The sequence below is a fragment of the Vidua macroura genome, chromosome 2, assembly GCF_024509145.1.
Source record: "Vidua macroura isolate BioBank_ID:100142 chromosome 2, ASM2450914v1, whole genome shotgun sequence".
NCBI lineage: Eukaryota > Metazoa > Chordata > Aves > Passeriformes > Viduidae > Vidua > Vidua macroura.
The window spans coordinates 11122186-11144394 of record NC_071572.1 but is presented as its reverse complement, the minus strand read 5'-3'; the positions used below and the strand labels follow the sequence as shown (position 1 = coordinate 11144394).

The 22209-nt window shown below is 39.5% G+C and overlaps 1 protein-coding gene across 1 annotated transcript; it reads right to left on the bottom strand.

Annotated features, from left to right (window-relative positions):
* Nucleotides 1-670: 670 nt before the first annotated feature.
* Nucleotides 671-1645, bottom strand: TASL (TLR adaptor interacting with endolysosomal SLC15A4). The gene has a single exon (XM_053970953.1). It carries the CDS (start codon nucleotides 1643-1645, stop codon nucleotides 770-772), a length of 876 nt encoding a protein of 291 aa, XP_053826928.1. The 3' UTR covers nucleotides 671-769.
* Between the last annotated feature and the right edge of the window lie 20564 nt (nucleotides 1646-22209).

Below are 22209 nucleotides of genomic sequence, written 5' to 3'. Positions count from 1 at the left end.
CCCTCCACAGTGTCAGGTGTGTAAGCACCTGCCAAAGGTGGCGTCTGTCTGTGATCACAGGTCCCCAGTGCTCATCGTGAGGGTTGAAGTCAGTGCAAAGCACACAGGTTTGCACACACATTCAGGAGGATGCTGTTTGTTTGGAAACAGAGCTTGTTTCCAAAAGGGATGGTAACTCTTGAACAGGAAGACACCAATTATATAATTAGGGTTAGCATAGAAAGAGCTGTTAACTGGCTATCCCTTAATATCTTTTAGAACGAATTATAAAACCTTCTGTGAGGGATGTCCTCAAGTAAAGTCCTTAAGGGCAGGGAGGTGGACTGGATGGCATCCTAAATTCTATATTTCTGTGGCTGTGCCATCACTGTGCTTGCTTGTCCTCACATGAGTGTAAGCCTGCACAAGCACAGACCCAGAGGTAGGATGGCAGATGCCAGAGAGAGGAAATTAGAAATGATACATCAAGTATGTGGGGGAGAAAGCAAACACCTGAGCACCTGGAAGAGTTTCATATGCTCTTAGTAATTTTTTCTGTGAAACTTTTTTAATGTCTGAGGTTCATTAAAAAAACTTAAAAGATAAAAATAACTTACTGGTCCACAATAGGAGCTGCACAGCACAGGAGTATAGGTAGTTTAACTTATTTAATATATACTGTAAGGTTTTATTTAAGTGTTGGATGGTAAATGCATTTCTATTAAGCAGAAAGTATCTTAAAACTAAAAACCGACTTTGAAGAACATAAAAACTTTCTAACATTCAAACACTAAGCATTAATGTGACTATACTGGGAAATATGCAGAGTAGGTGTGCTCATTTCTGAGGAAACTTTCCCACTGGCTATTTGTAAGAAGCGGCTAATGACAATGTCTTTGGCCTTGACAGTCTCCATGTTCCTCTCCCGTGATATCTGCATGCTGATTTGATCCACGTTGGTCATGATTAGCTCCGAGGCCAGGATCTGGGTGGGGGATGCCCTGTTTGCCGTGCTGTCCATGATGTACTGCTTGTACAGTTCCACCAGCTTCTGCTCCAGGTAGTCGTTCAGGGCAGAGTCGGAGAGGGGCTGCTGGTGGGGCCCGAGGCTGGCCAGCCGCCAGCACGAGGAGTGGCCTTGGCCCGGCCTGCGGATGGTGTCACTCGTGGGGGGAGCCTTCACAGACTCCATGGCGGGAGGAATCTCTGAGGACTCCAAGAAGGGGCCTATGCCGCTGTCACAAGCAAAATCTGTCGTGACCGAGCTAATTGGCACCACGTAGTCCCCAGCTATATGCAAATCGTTGTAGTTCTTGCAAATGCTCTTGCAGGAGGGTGGAACCAGGTAGGTGACTTTTTTTGTCAGCTCCTCACAGACATGCGTAGCTGGAGGTGGCTGCCCTGTGGGTGTTGGGTGCTGGACAGGTTGTGGGAGATTATCCTTCTGCCTTCTGCTGTGCTTGCTACCTCTAGAGCAGACTGAGGAAATGCACTTGCCAGCAGATCTGCATCTCTGAAGGAGGCTTTTTCCTTGGGCTTCACCTATGGAAGAATAACTAATGGGCCTCATTTCATACACCCCTTCATCAGGCAAACTCTCGTAGAGCGCAGGGTTCGGGTCTTCCCACAGGTAGGTGATTCTATGAAGGTAACCTTCCGACAGCATCCTTCTCCAAGGGAAGGGAACCACCAGCAGACACAAAAATGATAAGAAGAAGTTAGTTACAAAAAGTTCATTTTAAACTCCCTGAGCTGTGATTACACTCGCCAGTCTGTTACTAGCTGCAGAGAGATGTCTCCAATTTGGACATGAACAAGAGTGTCTCTGCCTTACTAGTGGACTGGAGCCAGTGAGAGAAGTGATCAGCCAGTGTCCCTGTTGTGCTGAATCTCACCAAAGCATATCTTGTATAACACAATATATGGCACGTCCAGTGCATCCAATGGCAAGTGAGTTGTGGAGAGAGGGACAAGAAGTCTTTTGTTGTGGAATAGCTGCTGTAATAGCTTACACTAAAACACATCTAATTTTGCCCTGCATTAAGAAGCCAGGGGTTTCACCCTTTTTCTTATATGCTTGTAAGAAGCCTGGGGTTTCCCCCTTTCTTTCATATGATTTGAAGTAACTTTTGTTGTGTGTGGTTTGTCAGCTGCCTCTGAATTATGATGATTTGAGATTCATATTGAGAGTATCACCCTTTCTGTTACAGACTAATCAACAACTGTAGGTGTGGTTCCTTTTTCATTAAAAAATCTCAGACCATTAAATTTGCACTTTGCACTTCTGCATTGCAATCAGGATAGAATTAATTGTCTCTACCTTTTATACATGAAAATGTTAGTGGAAAAAGCAAAATGTTTTGGAGGCATGATTCATCTGGCCTGGTTTAGACACCTAAATCAAAATTAAATGAATTGTGTCCTAGATTTGCTTATCACTCTCTAGTTGCTATAACAGGATCTTAAACTAGATCCTAGATATAGATATCTGCAGGGTACTTTTGAAGAGACTGATTTCAGTGCAATGCATAGGAAAGTACACATTTCAGAAGTACTCCAGCTCGCTCTTTCACTGTGGGATTAGCCATACCACAGCTCTGGAATCAGTTTTCATTGCATTTCTTCAAAGGCACACTCGGGTTCCAGCAGTCACTGACTCTCTCCACTCTCTGAGCAGGCAGCTCAGACCCAAAAGCTGCACAGAAATGTTGGTAATTAAAGACAGGATTTGCCAGCAAGTACACACATGTTGCACATCAGTAAATGTTCTGCCCAAGCTTTGGCAGCTCCACTACAAAAAAAAATTGTTTTAAATCCACCTCTGTCTTTTCTTTTTCAACAGATGTCAAGGATACAATCAATGGGAAAGATGTTCTAAAGAAATTGTTTGGTCCAGCAAAGAGAAAGTAGATTTAAAGTAAAAATAAATTAAAATTTAAATTATTTAAATAATTTCTTTCTTTATATACTACAAATGGTCTTTTCTAAGAGTGAAGGGACTCTCATTTCTTAGTAAAGTTTTCATGTGTCATAGTTGCTAGTGCAAAATGCTGCACTAATAATTGTTGGCTAAATCCTGTCTAAGCATGGAGATAGACTTTGCATAATAGATATAGACTCCCTATAAATGATAGACATAGACTCCCTATAAATGTTATGGAGGAGACAGTGTGAGAAAATACTTTCCTTGGGGGGAGGGAATCACTTCCACACCATGAAGAAGGTTGAAGAGAAAGGTGAAGATAAAATTACCTTCCTTCAGGCAGAAATATTAATGGGAATTAGATGTGTCCAAACACTTGCTTTGGTGACCCTGGATTCTCTCTGTTGCTGCTAGTTGTGTGAGATTTCCCACAGGCAGTAACATTTAATTAAAAGTGACCTATTTACATAGAAAGGGGGAAAATCTTGTTTGAGGCTTGGCAGTTGTAGTATGCTCTTGTCTTGCTTTGGCTTTTAGCTGTAATTAAGGTGACCCCATAGAAATCTTAGCCAAATATTAGAGCTGCTCAGGTTATCAACTCTCTCTTCTGCTTCTGTTCCCCCCTTTTGCAAAGGCTGTTCCCTTCCCTCCACCATCCATGGCCCAGATGTCTTTATTGCAAAGTCACTACTAACTGTGACTAACTTGAATCTGGAACTGTTGTACATTTACATGTATGTTATTTTTAAGATGGATTTGGAGAAATGAGTGGAAATGTAACATATAGCCTGTCCACTGCTCAACCAACATAAGCAAAGGCAGTTTTGTTCAGGCAGCATGTGACACTTTGGTCTTTCCTGCTCCCCAGATGTGAGTTGTTTCTGCCATAAGGTGCTACATGAGGGAAATGAAACCATTGGTTTCATTTCTTTGCACTGCATTCTGCTTTGCTTATTTCCACTCCTGAGACAGGAGTGGAAACAAAAGAATTGGCAAATTCAGAAATATTAGGGTCTCATTGTGCTCAGAGTTGTGTGTGTTGATTGAGTTACAGGATTACCCTCTGAAGCTGGCAAAGGCTGCCAGACTAATCTGGCTCTTCCCAGCTCTGCAAGGAAATCTGACGGAAGTTTTGATAGGCAGTGCTGAGAGCATGAATGCAAAAGGGAGGTGCATGTATCTCTGGTGTTTCTTGTCCTAGTACTTAGTATAATATATACCTCTGACAAGTTATTATCCCATCACTCCAACTGTCATGCAACTGTGCCACTTTTAATTTTTGCATTTTAAATCTGATAAGGATCGCAGTTTTCATTAATTCTGTTTTCTCACGCCTCTTCTCTTAATCCCCTCTCCATGCCACAGACAGACATACACCAGGATTCCAAGGGCACAGAGATTATATCTGATGTATTTCAATATTTGGGTTTCATGCTCCTTAAATCCAGATTTCACTTATATCTGCCTGAAAATAATTGCCTAACATTTGTTGCACAAGGAAAACCAGTCCCTTTTACAATTCTGATCTGACACATTTTGCATGTAAGGTGAACAAAAAGAATTTTCCTTGTGTTGCTACTGCCCTAGCAATGGGCACTGACTACATTCCGTCTAAGCCTACTGGAGATAGAGGAGAAGACTGCCTGGTTTACACTCTCTTTTCTATCTGACATAGTCTTTATTACAGTCAGATTATCTTAAAAACTCTGATGTCTTGCTTGAGGTTTTTGTTCAGTTCTTCAGCAGAAGAAAAGCCTGAAAGCGGGATGAATGTTTAAGGTCACATGGAGAATCCAGGAGAGTTACCAGTGTGTGGCAGCAAATTTGCTAGGTTGTAATGCTTGTAGATAGTGCCAGTGTTTGCATAAAGACATCAGATTACAGTCTGAGAGCAGGAAAACAGAATGGGAGTTCTTGGCTCAGGATATGCAAAACACTTATGGAAAGCCTGAGAAGTGTGCACAAAGAGATATGATAAATTGTGTCCTGTTCAAAAACCTAAGCAAGATGAAAAGTTGCTAGAGAGAATGGAAAGAACATGGTGCCAGCTGGGATCACAGCTCAGTGGGGAAAGGGACATTCTTCTGCATTGCAAAAGAAGGGGATGGGAACTCATAGAAGAGACAAGCTTGGATATGACTGGCTTTCAGATTCAGACCAGGGCTCTGAATAGCATTAAAGGTATGCTGCTGAGGACTGGAGCTCGGCTCTTGTCACAAGGTATACCTTGAGTTCTAGCTGATTTACTAGATGGGATCCCAGATGACAGTCTCCCTGTCTTGAAGGAACTCAAATCCTATGGATCTGTCTGTAGTATTTTTTCCCTATTTTAAGAGACATTTTTCCAGTTTGTGGAGATACAGACAGATCCCCTCAGTGAGGTGTGGGATCCACCTCAGATTGCCAGACACACATGCAATAGTTCTGGCAAGCAGGATAGTGTTTAGAGCAAGCTTACAAATATTCCAGGATCCATATCTCACCTTCCCCTGGGGCTGGTGTGGAACAGCTCCCAGGAAGCCTCAGTGCAGCCAGCATGGGGAAACTAGGATAGTGAAGAAGGCAGTGTAATGAGCTGTGCACATGGGTAAGTAGAGCCTCTCCTCAATGCCTGAAACCTACAGATCTTTGGTATCTGAACTTCATTTGGCTTGAATAAATGCTAATGACACCAAATTGTGTGGTGAGATGGACACATTTTACAGGGAGACCTGCACAGGCTGGAAGGTGGGCCAGCAATAACAGCATCAGGTTTAACAAAGGCAAGTAGCAGCTCCTGCACTGGATGACACAACCAAAGAGCCCAGCACAGGCCCCGTGTGCCTGGGGAGCCTTGCTGAGAGGGACCTGGGGACCCTGGTGCACAACAAGGGGTCCCTAAGCCAGCAGAGCAGGGCTACAGCAATGAGAAAAAGCAGATTCTGGGCTTCACCCACAGGGGCACAGCTGGCTGAGATAGAGTTGGGAGCATCCCTCTCAGCATTTGTCAGGCTGTCCTTGGAGCATCCTATTCTGGTCCCAAAAAATTCAAACAAGTTGTGGACAGACTGGAAAGGGTCCAATGGAGGGCCAAGAAGTTGATCAAAGGGCTGGAAAAGCTGCCTTTGATCCTAATTTAAAGGAGTTAGGACTCTTCTCCCTGGAGTAGAGAAGACAGGGGGAAGGGGACAGCTCATCATAGTATTCCAGTGTCTGCAGCTGCAAAGAAAACAAGGCTCTCTCTTCACAAGCAGCCACATGGAGACAACAAGTGGCAAAGAGCACAAGTTGCATTGGGATAGAATCACAGAATCGCATAGGTTGGAAAAGGCCTCTAAGATCATTAAGTCCAATCATTAACCCAGTGACACCATGTTCACTGCTAAACCATGTCACCAGTACTCCCAGGGATAAGAGGGAAGAGAAGGAAATTTTTTTACAATGACAATCAATGAAGAACAATCAATGACTGGAACAACCTCACTAGAGAAATGGTGGAGTCCCCTTCATTGGATGTTTTCAAGGTGGAATTGGACAAGGTTCTACATAATCTCATCTAGGCTTCCTCTCCCATGAAACATTGGACCAGATGATATTTGGAGGTCCTTTCCAACTTATGCTTCTCTCCAACTATAATTCTACAATAGCAGTGGCTGCTGTTTGTTGTAGGAATGGCTCACTTTGCCCACAGCAGAGGAGAAGATGAATAGCCAGAGGGTGGCTTTGCACAAGCATCTGAATGCTGCCCGCTACATTTGTCACGTCCTCTCCCTGCTGCTGCTCTGGAAGACCTGGGGCCCAAGAGATGCATCTAGAGGCTCTTTAAGCAGTCACTGTGAGCCAAACCATGCTTGTGCCCTCCCCACATCTCTCTTGACTCTGATCTTTTTTCTTCCCACAGGAGAAAACATAAGCCCTTTATTCACATGTCAAGCTCTTTATTCACATGTCAACAGTTGAAGAGATGCAGAAAAACTGGAGTACCTCACCCATGGGGGAGTGTGGGCTGGTTCAAGTGGAACAAGTAGGTTTGAGAGAATAATAATCCCGTATATTGAGAGTATGATGGAATCTGCTGGAAGGACAGACTAAAGGAAGCAAGAGAGGAGACATCTTCCCCAAGAAGTCTACTATACTGTTGAATGCTCTTGTTATACAAACACCTACCAATTTTTGATCATGTGAAATGGATGGCAATGGGGTTTCAGGAGCATTCAGCTTCTTTAATTTAGGAAGAAATACAGTCTCAGTGTATTTTTATCTTTAAATCGAGTTGGGGGGGACATATTTCTATAAAAATACAATGAAAACTGTATGTTGGTAAAATATAGCTTTTTGAGGTCTCAAAGTTTTCCACCCAAGTTTGTTTTCCACCCAGTTCAAGTTCCTTGAAACATCATACAGACCAAGCCTGGTTCATCATTTTATATACTTTTCTTCATCATCTATGCCTATACAAAGTTGGTTTAGGACCCCATCAATCTGGTTGGATAGCATTTTACATCTCATATCCACAGCTGTAAACAACAGCATCTGAGGAAATCTGAGGCAGGAAAGAATCAGGCTGCACATTCATAAGGAAGACTTTGACGACTTAATATTTCTACCCTGTGCTTTTATAATTTTCTTCCTGGGGTTGAAATCATTTTATGTCTCTGGATGTCTGTGTTAATTTTAATGAGGTTTTAGGTGTTACGACTAAACTACGTGTACTGCAACATTTTGAATCTAAGCATTTGAAGTAAAGAGGCAATAAATCCATGTGACCTATTACAGAAGAGAATACACTTTCTAGAAATGAAAAGCAAGCATAAATGGTAAAGGAAGAAAGACAAAAAAGGCTGAAGGTGTTTCCCAGAAGGAGTGAAGGAAATGGTCCACAAAAAGGCATTGAAATGTTAGTCATGTTGTAGAGCATAAAAAAGCAGGGAGAGGAGGCATGTTGTGCATGTATACCCTTGTTGAGCTGTGAATTTTCAGCAAACCAGGAAATTCACTAAGAATTGGAAAAAATGCAATAATAAAGTTTCTTTGTTTATAATTTTTAACATCATCATGTTCTCAGAGAAATCTCATCTTTCTTCTTATGAACTTTTTTTTAATATGATGACCATATTAATCTATTTTGCTGCCTATTTTTATTTATAATCTACAAATAGAGTACTCCAGTTGGAGGACATTACTTAGACAGTACAGTAACATGCACAGAAATTTCAATAACAATATCTTAATTATGATAAAAGCAACACAGCTAGTAAGGCTCACTTTAAAAATATTCTGAAAAACCTGTTTAGTCTGATTTTATGAAAGTCTTCAGAAGTACCACAGGAAAAATTGTGTTTTCATTTGAAGTCTTATTGCAACCACAGCTGGTCATGGTTATGAAGACGGCACCTTAGAAATGTTCTCATCACTTCTTAAGGCAGCAGAAAGTATCTGTGGGCAGAAGCTGAGACTCTGCAAACACATACGCATTCAAAACACAAAAAGTGCATTCTCGTTCTACCAGCTATCAGCTGTGGTGCCACACAAACAGAACCAAGCCGCTTTGATAAGCAAGGGCAACATTTTCATACATTTCTATAATGTGCAGTGTATTTTAGTTCTTACCTCCAAAGATACAGCCGCTGACCAGGTACAGAAAAATTGATGTCTTCTAACTAGTTTGAAACTTCCTGTGAGTCCTTCCTATCCCAAAATGCAATGTTCTGTTTTTATTTCCTTTTTAATTACACTTCTAAGATCACATCTGTTTTACTTCTAATCCTCTATAGCAAAGAAGTATAGAAAGAAAGTCCCATAGGAGATGAGGGGGTTTTATAACTGACTGAACTGCAACACGCTGAACTTGCTTCCTCTTTTATGTCCAAATGAAACTTCATTGTGAAACTGTGTACTGTTAAAATAGCTGATTGCAACACACTCAGTCGAGGCAGCTGGACTGTTGTAAGAAAAAAAGCCCTGGTGAGTCAAACGCTCAGAACAATCTTAGAGAAACTTCATCTGTTGGCAGCTTACAGTGCACCCCATTTCAGCCATCACTCTCCTTTTAGCTGACATGGCGAGACATCCTGACAGGTCAAGATTGCAGGGCAAATAGGTTGGAAGAGTGAGGTTCCAAAGCAGAAATGCATTGCACAGCAGGCCTACTTTGTTGTCTGCAGACCCTTGTACATATAATTTTCCACCAAGCAGCACAGCACAGCTGCTTTCTCAGGTTTTGCTTTCTCAAACTTGACAACACTTGTCAGGACAAAAGCTAGACCTGAAAGTTAGGCCTCATCTGTTTTAGCACTCAGTACCATACTCAGGAAGTTTGTCTTAGGAGGGGCAGTGGATGAAAATACCTAGGGCAAGTAGGAATTCATCTACCAAGTGTGAGGTGTGAGAGCAGTGAATATGGCTTTGAGATTGGTGTTCTAGTATTCCTTAAGGGCAGAAGACAAATACTGTCCAATTCAAACTGGACTGTTTGAATTGATCCCAACAGGATATACAGAATTTGCTTTAAAAGATATCATTATGCATCCATACATTGCAATAATAAGATAAATATATTAAAAATATATTTTAATTCTCAGTGAATTTTAACTTCCTTATTCAGTACCATGTGTTCTTCTCAGAAGCCTCCAACTCTGCCAGCCAGAAACAGTAATTCTGTTAATGTCATTTTCCTAAATATTCACTATGATGTAACATATGATTGGACTAATATCAAATACTTCTTCCAAAGTCTTCTTAGACACAGGCATGAAAAAAGTACAAGTGTCATTCTGTCCCTACCTACGCATTTGTGGCTAATTCATACAGCAGTTTAACAAGTGATATTGTACCCAGTCATATGCCATTCTAGGATCAACAGCATCTAAACGGCACAAAAATTGGACAACACTGGCAGTTTAATGCAAGTCTCATCAGATACCTTTCCTGTATAAGTTCTCCCTGTGGAAACAAAGCCACTGTCATAATAGAGCAACTCTTTTATGCTTAACATTAACATTATTGTAATTTTTTTCTCTGATCTCTCATTTGTACTATGGACCAATCTCAGGCCTTGTCACGTTCATACTGGCCTAACACTTTTTTTCCATGTTTCCTTACCTGGATAAACTGCATTAAGGAAAGCAAGAAATAAATCTCTGTGAGGTTTTACCTCTTCTGTAGGTCTAGAGAGATCTACATCACCAAAGCTCAATATTTCTAGTTAGACTGTTGGGAAAAAAAAAAAAAAAAACTTTGGTAGTATAAAAAAGTATTTCTGTAAAGGCCCTCAGAGAGTTTGAAAAACATTATTCTAATATTCTAAATCCATGCAAAACCAGGAAGATACAAATGGACAGGTATTTTAAAGTGCTTCTACTGCCAGAATAGCACAGCTATCCAGAAGCAGTGTAAAATCAATCCACCATCATAGATTTACCTAAGTATGGATTTAAGACTTATCTTCAGGCACCTAGATTTGCATAAAATAAGTGAACTTTTTTTGTCATGCATGTGGAATGTTTTCAGTTCTCTAGAAGAACTCAAACACTGTCTGCATTTCTGCACAGTAGCTTTGTGTACCTATGGAAGGGAGATATAAAACTGTAATTTCTTGTCACTGAAATTGCACATTAACATCCTGACAGTCTAGGCTCTTACAACAACCACTTATTCTAGTGACCTTTTCCACATTCACTCCTGACCTTGGAAGAGTTATCCTCAGCTAACAAGCACTGTCCTATATGAATTTTTGCCATGTGGCTTATAAAGTGCTCTGAGTGCAGCACTCTGAGGGCCAGATCCAGATCTGAATGATACCAGCACCTGACCCCTTTTGCAAAGATCCTCACATGGGCTGGGCCTCCCATGCCCAGTGAAACAGATGTGAGAGAGAAGAAAGCTTCAGCACCTGAGGGAATCTTTCAGTCAATCTCTTAATCTGCAAATGTAGCTTAGATTGTGAGGCCAAATTATTTTGTCAGTGTAATTCACTACAGCAAACCCAATATATCAAGACTGTGTATCCCTATCCACTCCCTGCTCCCCCCTGAAAAAAAAAAATCAAGTAAATTACCATGTTTCCTTCTCTACTACATTATTATACTCACAAGGAATTTCCTTGAGGAAATTGCTTTAATTTTGATCCTAAGTAGTTCTGATCCTTAGTTTTCTATTTCAGTTCAAGAGTTTATCTTCAAGACAAATGTGCCAGTTGTTTGCCCTCACTCTGCTTTGGATGGCCTCTGCTTAGCCTGGGCCTGTTAGGTCAGAGAGTGCAAAGGCAGCTACCTGTCATTTGCAGGTGAAATGTTTATACTCTAGAAATGATGAATTGGGATCTTTTGATAAGACAATATTGTGTAGCTTTTTGTTAAATTTAATAGTAGGAATAAGTGCATAAAATAAATCAATTTGCCTGTACATGTACTCAAGCAGGTATGTACACAGTAAGCTCTCTCTGGTTATCAAATTATTTTAGCTCTATTCTTATTTGGTATGTCTGTACCTTTAACCGTGAATTTTGAAATTTAAAAGGTTAAAGATACCACCTTAAGATTATGACCTAGTTTATAAGTAGGTCCTATTTGTGCAATAGGACAAAGGGGATATTTTCAAACCTTTTGATCTTTGGAAGGAAAAATTTTATGGGAAGGAGATAAGCATGTTATCCAGTACTCCATCATAAAAACAATAATGAATGATTTATATTCCTTACAGCAGCAAAATCAGATACATTTCAAGCTTTCCAGTATATGTAGAAGTTTAATTTGATTTGAACTGAACACCCAGTTTTCAATGCATTCATTACACCAGTACAATCAATTATTTGAGTAAATCAGCAGTCTTTAAACAGGGAAGAACCTTCATTATACACAGTTATTTTTCCTCTTCCTTCATTGCTGGTAGTAGAAAATACATCAGTAGAATTCTCAATGTAAAATGTGAGGATTCCCGTCTTCCAAATGAGTGCCAGGCAAGTCTGGTTTTGAGATATCTCAGGCCAAAAGGAGTCTCCTGGATTAATTACTCCAGCCCTTTACTTGCTGTGTGGAAAAAAATGTGGTTGTGACATCGTTCTCTTGGCCATGCATTTCCAAGTAGGAGAAAAAGACCATGGATACACAGAGAGCCCTCCCATTCTAGCAAAGGTGAAGGAGTTTTGATGCCCACCCATATTTGCTGTTTCCAGCAGTCCATGGCCAGTGATTGCCCATGCAGCAATGAGAAGTCTGGCTGTCCTTGGGGCCCAGAGCCTTAACTCAAGGAGCACAGGACCTTCCATGTAGTTATATCTATCAAGGTCTGCACCCAGAGTATGATACTTCAAAGTGAAGCAATTGTTTCATCACACAAAAGTGATCACTAAATCTTTTCATTAACTACAGAGGCATTTGTAATTGAAGTACAAATAGGGTAATAATAAGGAACATTTGCTGCTTTTCATGCTCCTTCTAGTCCATTAAATATACAATTTATTCCTGTGTTAAATTGCTTTTCTCCTTTGTGCATCACATAAATATTTAGTTATGTGCAGGTATTGCTACAGGTTCAATCTATGTACAAATCAAGGAAACAAAAGCAAGGCCTTTGATATCAGAAAATTATAAGCAAGAACATTGCACCTTCTGATAAAATCTCCAAGGCCAAGGGGAGTTTGCTTTGGGAAGAGATAACAGTATTGTATATAGCATATTGAAGCTGATCTACATTATGTTCCCAGCACTGGTCTTTTGTAGTAACAAGTAGCCAATTAGTGAAGTCTTTTTTTAGTTCATGTTCTTTTCTTCTCTCACTAATTTACACTAACTAGGAAATTGATCTTGACATAGTTCAGAAATCTTTCCCTTCAGTCTCAACCTCTCTTCATTCATAGCCCTTATTTTCCTTTAGTAGTCAAACTGTTCTGCCCATATCTTTTTGTTTCAATGATCACAAATGGTCACTGATGTATCCTAAACAAAGTCATTATTGTACAAGTGATCCCTCTAAAGGCAGACACTACCCTGAAGTTTCCATGCATAACCACACATGGGCACATAAGCCTTTAAGCCCTGCAGATCATGAATCATCCTGTAAAGCATCAGAAGGCAGCAGACTGGGTGAACTGCTCTCTTTCCATTGTCTGTGTCTGGCCAGAAGCCAAAAACTTATCTTTTTTTTTTTTTTTTTGCCTCCTAACTAGTACCATTATAACTTAGAAATGGATGGTTTTAAACCAACAAGAATACCTGTATCTAAATGCCACCTACTTTTTAGCACCTTCATGTAACAACATGCATAAAAGGTGGTCTAGAGTGTGCAGATACATAGAAATATATTTACTGAAATCCTCATGCACACCACAGATACTGTACACAGCTTGCTCTGTGCTGCTGACTGAAGTACCCCAGGGTCTGATGCACTTCAGTCAGCAGCAGAGAGGAGCCTAACTCTCAGCACACTGCAGAGAGTGCAAACCACAACTACTCCTCAAGCAATGGAAGCATATTCTTCCCCAACTCACCACCCAGCTCAGCAAAAGACATTATCAGCACCTATAACTCTCATGTTTGCACCTTCCGGATCTTGTTAGACAGTCTTCTGGGATAATTTTTAAACTTCCCAGGATGCACACATTAGTTCTGATCCTTTCACAGAATTTGTGTTATGGTAGGCCTCATCATTCCTTCAAAAGTCGAATTTTAGACAGGAAGTTTAACAATTACTTTTTGGGGGGGGGGGGGTGATTTTTGCTCAAGATGTATCATTCCTCTGTAAATATTTAAATTTTCAAAATATGTCCATATACACTGAAAAGGTTTAGTTTGTCTCAGTTTTAGATTTATTTAATGGTTTTCATACATTTAAAACTTCTATAAATGCTTGAAATTCACATAAATCATTTCAGCAATGTAAAATAAAAGTTTTATAAACCTGAGTGTGTATAGCAAATAGAAATGATGAAAATTAGTATTTCAGGTATCACACAAATAAAACAGCTACCCCAAATCCCTGCACCCAAGGCATCTCCTGCAGAATAAAAAAGGGCTTAAGTTCCTAACTATGTCAGATCACTTCCTACCATAGGAAACCCCTGGGTATGTTACACTGCATTCTTGGCTTCACAAGTCTGAAATGATTACTCACTCATGCTCACTTAATTAAGTAGAAGCTAATTGCATCCTGCCTATCAGACAGAAAGGTGTTAAACCTTTGGAAACCATTGGACTACTGATAAAACTAACCAGTAGGTTGGGAAGGAAATATTTTTTCTGCCTCCACCTTTTATTGAAGGACTGTTTTTACAGATGCAGTGTCTAAAGCAGAGATTCCAGCAGCCCAGACCATCCTAGGGAGAGGGCAGCAGAGCTGAAGCATTTTTACCAATTTTGAGAGAGTTTGACTTTCTTTTCACAAGAATCTTTTTCTGCTTTCTTGCCTCTGGATGAGCTCATGATTCCCTTCTCAGAAGATCTCTAGTTCTAATAAGCTCTAAGCCTCAGCAAATCCCTGCTGATAAGAGGAGGAGCTTGTTCTTTCACCTGGCTGCACCTTGAGGACAAGGAAGACTATTCATCTCTGCAGGACAAGTGCACTACTTGCAATGTTCTTCCTGGCTTTCTGCCATATTCCCACTGAGGCTACACACACCCTCTAGGATAAAACAAGATATTCCTAAGGAAGAACTGGTTAATTATATTATAAAAGTTTCAAATGTCATTTCAAAGAACAATAAAGATTGTCTGAAAGACTGCCTACCTGTACAGATTCCTGTCATATGATACATACCCTAATTCCAATGCTTGCATTGGGTCTTTATTAAAAATAAATCATGCATCCAGCTGTTAATGTACTTCTTGGTTCAGTGACAACTACTCACTTGTGGTCAGGCTTTATGAGCAAAGAGCTGTTATCTGTAAAACAAGACTGAGCAATAGATAAGGGCTTTCTTTTTTAGTTTTGTTTACTACACATCTGTGTAACAATAAAATTGAAAGTAGTCAGGCTACTAAGAAGGGATTTTTTTTTTTGTTAGTGTATCCAAATACCGCAAAAAATTGCAGAAATCCAAGAAGTGTTAGAGCAGTCTGGTTTCTTTAGATGCATTGGCACATGACTGTAATTTCTAGGTAGAGCCATCCCATGATAATTGGATGGTTTTCATGGGTTTTTTTCCTCAAGTACTGGTTCTTAATTTGACTCTGATTTCTACATTCCTCACTTTCTTACTCTTCCATCTTTCCAGCAGTCAACTTTTACAGATAGTCTAATTTCTGTGTCAGTAACATTAATTTGAAAATTTTGTCAGAAAGTAGCAACAGAATAAGCAATTGATCTGCTGAGTATTTTTAACGAAATAATGATAGAAAATCCTCCTGTACTTTGGTCCATGCAAACCAGAAGCCGTCATTGCCCACGGGGTTTTTTTTGAGTTAGGTAATCTGGGCTAACCATGCCATGAGTAAAGAAAAGCAGGAAAAGCAGAAAATGTGAGGGTCTGGATCAAGTGTGATCAAATCACGAGTTCCATCTGCTAAGAAATGATGTTCAGCACAGTTTGCTGCTGTTGAGCATTATCCATGGGCATAAGACCTGCCAAAAGAAGTGAGAGGGAGGAATGTTTTAATGGAAAACTTTCTGAAAAGCAGATTGAAAGCAAAAGGTCACTGAGTTGATTTTTTTGAAAGAGATAGTTACTGGAAAGGGGCAGAAAAACATGAAATTGAGCAATTAGACAGGCATGGAGAACCAGGGAAGCTTTTTCAGATGGAGACTGCAACTGAGATTTTGCAAAGAAGACTGGTAGGGAAAGGTTATTTAGTAACATGAAGAAGAGGAAAACAATTTCAGAAAAATGGATCCAGTGTGGTTTCTGAAGAAAACAAACATATTTACTTTAAGATGGAACTCAGGGACTTAATGAAAAGTGTACATTTGGTGTGGTATTTAGGGGATTTATGGAAGATATATATACATATTCAGGAAGACTGGGACAGAAACAATATAAAGATCTAGAAATAAGAGCATTTAAAAATCTAAATTACGAGCCAGCAATGTGTCATTGTAGAAAGAAGGCAAATATTATCTTGTGCTACATTAGGCAGAGCATTGTCTACAGTTTGAGAGAGCTGATCCTTCCACTCTGCTCCAGCCTTGAAGATACTCAAAACCAAATGCACACCGTCCTGAGTAACCTGTTCTCACAGACTCATCTTTGAGCAGAAATTTTGGACCAGAGGATCTTCACAGGTGCCTTCCTGCCTCAGCTGGTCTGTGATCCTAAACAGGAAGGAGGCAGAAAATACAGCATTTGGTACAACAATCAACAAATATTTCTCTTGCAAATGTTTGCTGCTACTGCAGCATAAAAGAGCATTGATGTGTGAATACAATACATTGAAATTCACAAATATGTGTGGCAGTAAGCACAATGACACAATAGACAAAAGCTGGATATAAAACTAGACAAAGAGGTAGCAGAATAACCACAAAGGAAGAAAATGGAAACTAAAGGTAAAGAAAGTTTTTACCTCAAAGCAACATTTGATATTTGAGAATTGGGGCTGTATTGGCGACACTGCCAAAATCCTCTGTTTCCGAATGAGATCTATAAATATTACATGACTAACTTTCTCAACTGCTACAATGACTTAATAGCAAGCATGGGTTTACATAACACTTCCAGGGAAACAAGACAATCTCTTGGATTTGATTACACAAAAGGTGAAAAAATTCAAGTGATTTTGGTAACCAATAAGCAAAACACCAAAGACTGTGCCCACAGGCCAAATAATTACATTTCCATAGTGCGAGGTATGAAGAATCTGGCATCAAGAATCCCAAAAGAGCAGAGAAATTTCTGAAAACCAGTAACAGGCAGGAAACTTATAGATCAGGACAATGTGGATTACTCCAAAATCAGTATTAAGAAATGTTTAGATCTTTCTGGGCATTACAGAAATGTTGGGAAAATGTAAGGCTGTAATGTCAAGTAAAATTGGTTATTTCCTTTCTTTTTTTCATTAAATTGTTTAACTTTTATTTCGTCTTAGGTAGTTGGCATCTTTAATTACTTGGTAAAACTACTCATAAAGGGAAGAACAAGATAAATCATCAAAAATTATAGATATTTAGTATTTGTGTGATTTCTTCTTTTTTTTTTAACAGCACTTTAACTTATGCTGCACAAACATCATTATTTACAACACAGAAATTGTAACCTAACAATTATAGTGACCTATCAGATATCTGTATCATCATCAAACTCAAGAGCCATTCATTCTAAATCAGACAGGGAAGGCAAAGTAAAATAATATAAGAGGTCAATAAAATAATTATACATACCAGATACCATGATAAGGAGCACTTACAGAGCATAATTCACATTTTGCTATGGATTTACTATTACCAGTAAATGGGAAATATTTCACAATATCCTTGATTCACCCATGTGTGATACATGATGTAATCAATTTCCATGGAAATTTGTATCTAGCCTTTTACTAGAACAGTACTTTGAACCCCATATTATTATGCCTCGGCAAAACTCAGGATTAAGGCTGCTTGCTGTCAAAGCAGGCTGTTTAGCATCCACAAAATGGAGAGAAAAAAGGGCATATTACTGACACTGTTCTCTGGTAGCCCTGGGGAACTCTAAAATACAACTGCTAAGGTCAGTGGTCCTGGTCTCTGATGACTACCCTGAAGGGTTGGGATTTTTTTTTACTGAAGTGTTTGAATCACTTAAGTCATTCTAAAGAGAAGACTGGACTCTGGATACCATATCTCCACATCTCCCCAGTTACATCCCACAGCTTCTCTGCAGACCCAGCTGTACCTTCAGGGTGAAGCACAAGCTCTCCTAAAGAGCAGAGGCTGATTGGTCACTGCCTTGCTGCCTTTCAGTTGTGGTTAAGGAGAGGACAGAGAGGAGACAATTTTAGCCATTCAGTTGTTGGCTTTGCTGCCAAGCAGTGTGACCTCTGGGATGAACCAAGCAGGTCTGACGAGCTCTGCACAGCAACAGAAGGGCACTTCCTATTAACTCTGCGGGTTCTTAGGGCAGCCCAGGGAAAAGGATACACTACTAGTACCTTGACTCACCTGGCAGCTATGGAGGGCAGAGGAGGGGAAGAGAAACAAAGTTACCCCTTTTGCTGTTTTAAGTGTTTAATTCAATTCCTTATGATTAGGACATACCTCTTACACAGTGGAATGCTTCTCAATGCAATAAACATCAACCTGACATGAGGAACAGTGGGTACCTTCGTAGAGCAAGAGGGAAGGAGCTTTGTCCTGTCCTCTAAAAAATATGTTCTTATGAAACCACTTGAGAATTGAGAACTTGTTTTACCTGAAGACTGGAAAGAATCATCCTGTTACTTTTTTTATATTTTTTTTATTCCTTAATTCTCCAGCCCTCAGGCCCAAAACCACAGAATATTATTGGACTGACCTGCTGCAGGTGATATTGTGCATGTTTAAAGGCACAAAGGTCAGAAGGAACATTTGAGCCTGTTGATATTTGAATTAATGAGATAAAACTTAATTTATAAGATTTAGTAAGAAATGGACACTCCACTTTTGAACTGCAACTGCTTGTAGAACTGCTTGCAGAACACAGCCCAGTTCCTCATTCTTTGCTTTCTGAGGTACATGAACTGAGCATTGCTCATGAAAGTGCAGAATAAACTTTCCATAAGGTGAAATTTTATAATCAAGACAGCTTGGGAATTTGAACCAACAAATGAGGGGCAGAAAAACTGTGGAAAAAGTACAGTATCCACTCACCTGCTGCTCTGAGTGTAGAAGGCCACACACACCACATTCAAGGAAAGTATCTTCTCACCTTTCTTCCACAACTGCCTCTTCCTTAGTGAGTGATTACCTATCAGATTTCCTTGGGAGGCTGACTGTTTAAAGTTTACCTGATGAGGGCTTTTCACATAGCAAAAAGATAGTGTGCCATTCTTAAATCCTCCCTCTCCTGCCCACAAAGTTCCCAGAAGAAATGTGCTTTGTTAGCTGGGACCACTTGTTTTACATACACTGTCTCAGTTGTGAAAATGCCAAAAAAGTTAAATCTTCTGCTGATGTGTATAAGGAAAACAGCATTTCAGCCACAGAAGAGCTCCATGTTTTATATTAGGCTTCTAATTATTACAAAATTTTAAAGAGGAAGAGGCAAAAAGAAAACAGGAATCAGTCATTTTGGAGAACATATAGAAAAAAATATTTTATTTGGATGTTGTGTTATCTGATAACTTAAGGCATAGCATAACTGAATGTCTAGGCAAAAAACAGATGGTGTTTTCAACCTTAGAAGAGGGTGATGGGGGGACTTTCTAAGTTTGCTCCCAATCTAATTTATTTTATGAAAATAATAGCATTGTACTATTAGAAGGCCACTTACTACTTTATGCTATTTGACTTATATTGTGATGTTATTTTAATGTAATACCTGGAATTATTATATTATACAAAACTTTATCTCTGTTTTCATTACATATATATATATATATATATATATATATATATATATAAAAATATATATATAAAAGAAGACATTTACTCAATTATATGTATTATATCTATACCTATGTATATATCTATATCTCTGTGTATTGCCTATAATTATTTAGTGTACATACCATTTATTTTCAAAGTTCATATCATGCATTTATTGTGAATAAGTAGAACTGTATTTCCCTATGTTTCATATGCCTCCAAGATTTCTAATACCCTCAGTTCCCTTTTGTTTTAGCAGACTTATGTGTTCCATCATCTGAGAAGTCTGTAGAAAATACACCATGGATGTAGTTATTTTCTGTCCACTCATTGTTTTCATGTTGCTTACAAAAGTACAGCAAACAAAACAGTAAGCAAAGATAACAGAAATAAACTCATTTTTATGTTCAAATTTTAATCTTGTTTCTTTCTTAAGTAAGCAGTGCTAAAGCAAAGCAAACACACACATCAAGCCCATTTTAGGGCATCCACAGGAGACAGGCACATCTCCTTGCCTTCTTAAATTCACTGCAAAAGCTTCCTTTGACTGCAGGGGGAGCAAGAATTTTCCTAAAGTATTTTTGAAGCATTTAGCTGCACTCACTGTGCAGCGTCTTGCTTGTTAGCTAGATAATTATTTATCCATAGAACAGAAAGAATGAACTACATACATAGCATATGAAACACTAAGTAGCGTGTTGCCTCAGGCTGAGTCTCTGTAGAAACAAATGTATAAAAGAGGCTAAAGTTAGTAATTTCATGTCTTTGTATTATTATACAAAAAAAATATAATTTCATACAGAATGAACAGCCAGATATAAATTTATCTTGGAATAACAGGAAACTTACATTGTTAGAAAGGTAATTTTTCTACTTCTGCAATAAATAGATGAATTTTACAGTGCTACACTGACATTCTTCACTTGAATGTGTAGCCTTATTATTTTATCTATGTCCCTATTATATTTTGTCCTAATATCCTCAATCAGGATTATATATGGACAAATCATTCTTTTGTATTCATTAGAATCTTATTAAACTGCACAGCAGAATCAATGCAGCTTCTAGAAGTTAATGTACTCACAGAGATGAGTCAGAAATAAGGCAGCTGGAACAGTTTCCACCCCAGCTCTAACTCTCTCCCTAAGAAGCTTCTGTTCCTGTAGAAGAGCACTGTAACCTGGAAAGAACCAAATACTATGAGTAAACTCTTCTGATAATGGACCCAGAGCATTACTGCAATTAGAAGTTGATAACAAGGAGCTGCAATACAAAGATTGACACACATTCTGTTATCAAACCACTGATAGGTAGATTGAAATGTCAAAGGCCCTGTGCCACAGTTATCAGGAACTCACCTCAGGAAACCCGGGCAGGAAACTATGTTTTGAGATACCTTAAAGAAAAACAGGAACCTGCTGTTGGGAAACCATTCAGACAGTATGTAAATTCAACATAATTTGACCATGTATAGAACTCCACAATAAACTCTTGAAATAGCCATAAATGATAGAAGAGGTGGAGCCATCTGCAAATATAAGCCTGTAAGAAATACCTCCTGCTGCATAAGTGTCTGTGCTTTAGAATCAAGAATGCAAACATGACCACTCAGCTTGCCTGCAATGCTCCCTCCTAAGTGTAACCTTATGGTCATCCCAGGGAAAGACAGCCCTTATCTTCACCTCTGCTCCAGCATCCTGCCCAGCAAGTTTGGCTGTAAACCAGCTGGGTGTGACAGAGGCAGGTGTTAACCTCAGCATTGCCCTGGGTTTCCAGGACTGACACAGGCCTGGTGTCTGTGCTGGATCAGGGCAATATGGTCAGCAGTTCATCCTCACCTTGCAGGACTGCAGCAAGAAGAGCTGAACTGCTCACTGCTTCAGAAAAGCGTCTTCTTTTTGTGTGTCGTGCTCCTCCACCAGTGCACCAGGAAAGTGCATTCTTTAGATCTGCTTTCCTAAGTATTGCTTAAAATATGTGGTCTCAGCAGATGCTCAGAAAGCAAACAATAAATCATCACAATGTCAAATTCAGTCTTTGAAGATCAGTCCACATATCCACTTTCTCTTTGGGTGACAGGGCTTTTTGCCTTAATGATATCTACTAGATATGGCACGGCTTTCTCATACTTTCCCCAGGATACTTTTGAGTTTACCTCACAAACTCAGTTATCCTCAAGTACTAAAGAGCCTTTTTCTCCCGGGCAGTTTCATTGATAGCTTAGTTCTCTTCCTCTCTATGTTTTACTGGGAGTTTATTTTAGTGGATTACATCTGAGAATTTCTTCTTTCCAGAGCAGGGCTGTTTCTTTCTTTCTCCATGAGCACAGTTTTGCGGTTCTGCTTTGGCAACCACGGAAAGAAATATATGCAATATCTCCCAGATTAATTTCAAATGCAATTCAATTCTCAATAAAACACAGCAAGGTATCTTTTATGAAGCTCAGCAAGACTGGTGTTCATTTCAGTGTCGTTGGTGAGGTGTATTTTCCAGCTGTCATGGGTTAGGAATACTATTCCTCAATTTAGTATTCCCACTGTAAAGAAAACCACAAGACACTTCCCTCCCCCACTCCAGCAAGAGAGACAAAAGGCAGACATTACAGATTTAGATTTACTGGGAACAGCAATGAGATAAGAAAATGAAGGGTAAAGCATTAATAACAAAAGCATACAAAAAGTGGGTGATTTACATACAACAAGATGCTCACTGATATTCCAAGAGATCCATCTCCTCTATACTTTCCACTAGGTAAAGTTATAGGCAGCAGTAAGATGTCCCCTAGGTTTTCTCTTCCTAGGGCCAAGGAAACACATCTCTCTTAGCGGCTGTACATTTCCTATGAGTCCCCCAGAACT

Coding starts and splice junctions, on each gene's coding strand:
- TASL (XM_053970953.1), bottom strand. CDS start 1,645: ATGCTGTCGGAAGGTTACCTTCATAGAATCACCTACCTGTGGGAAGAC.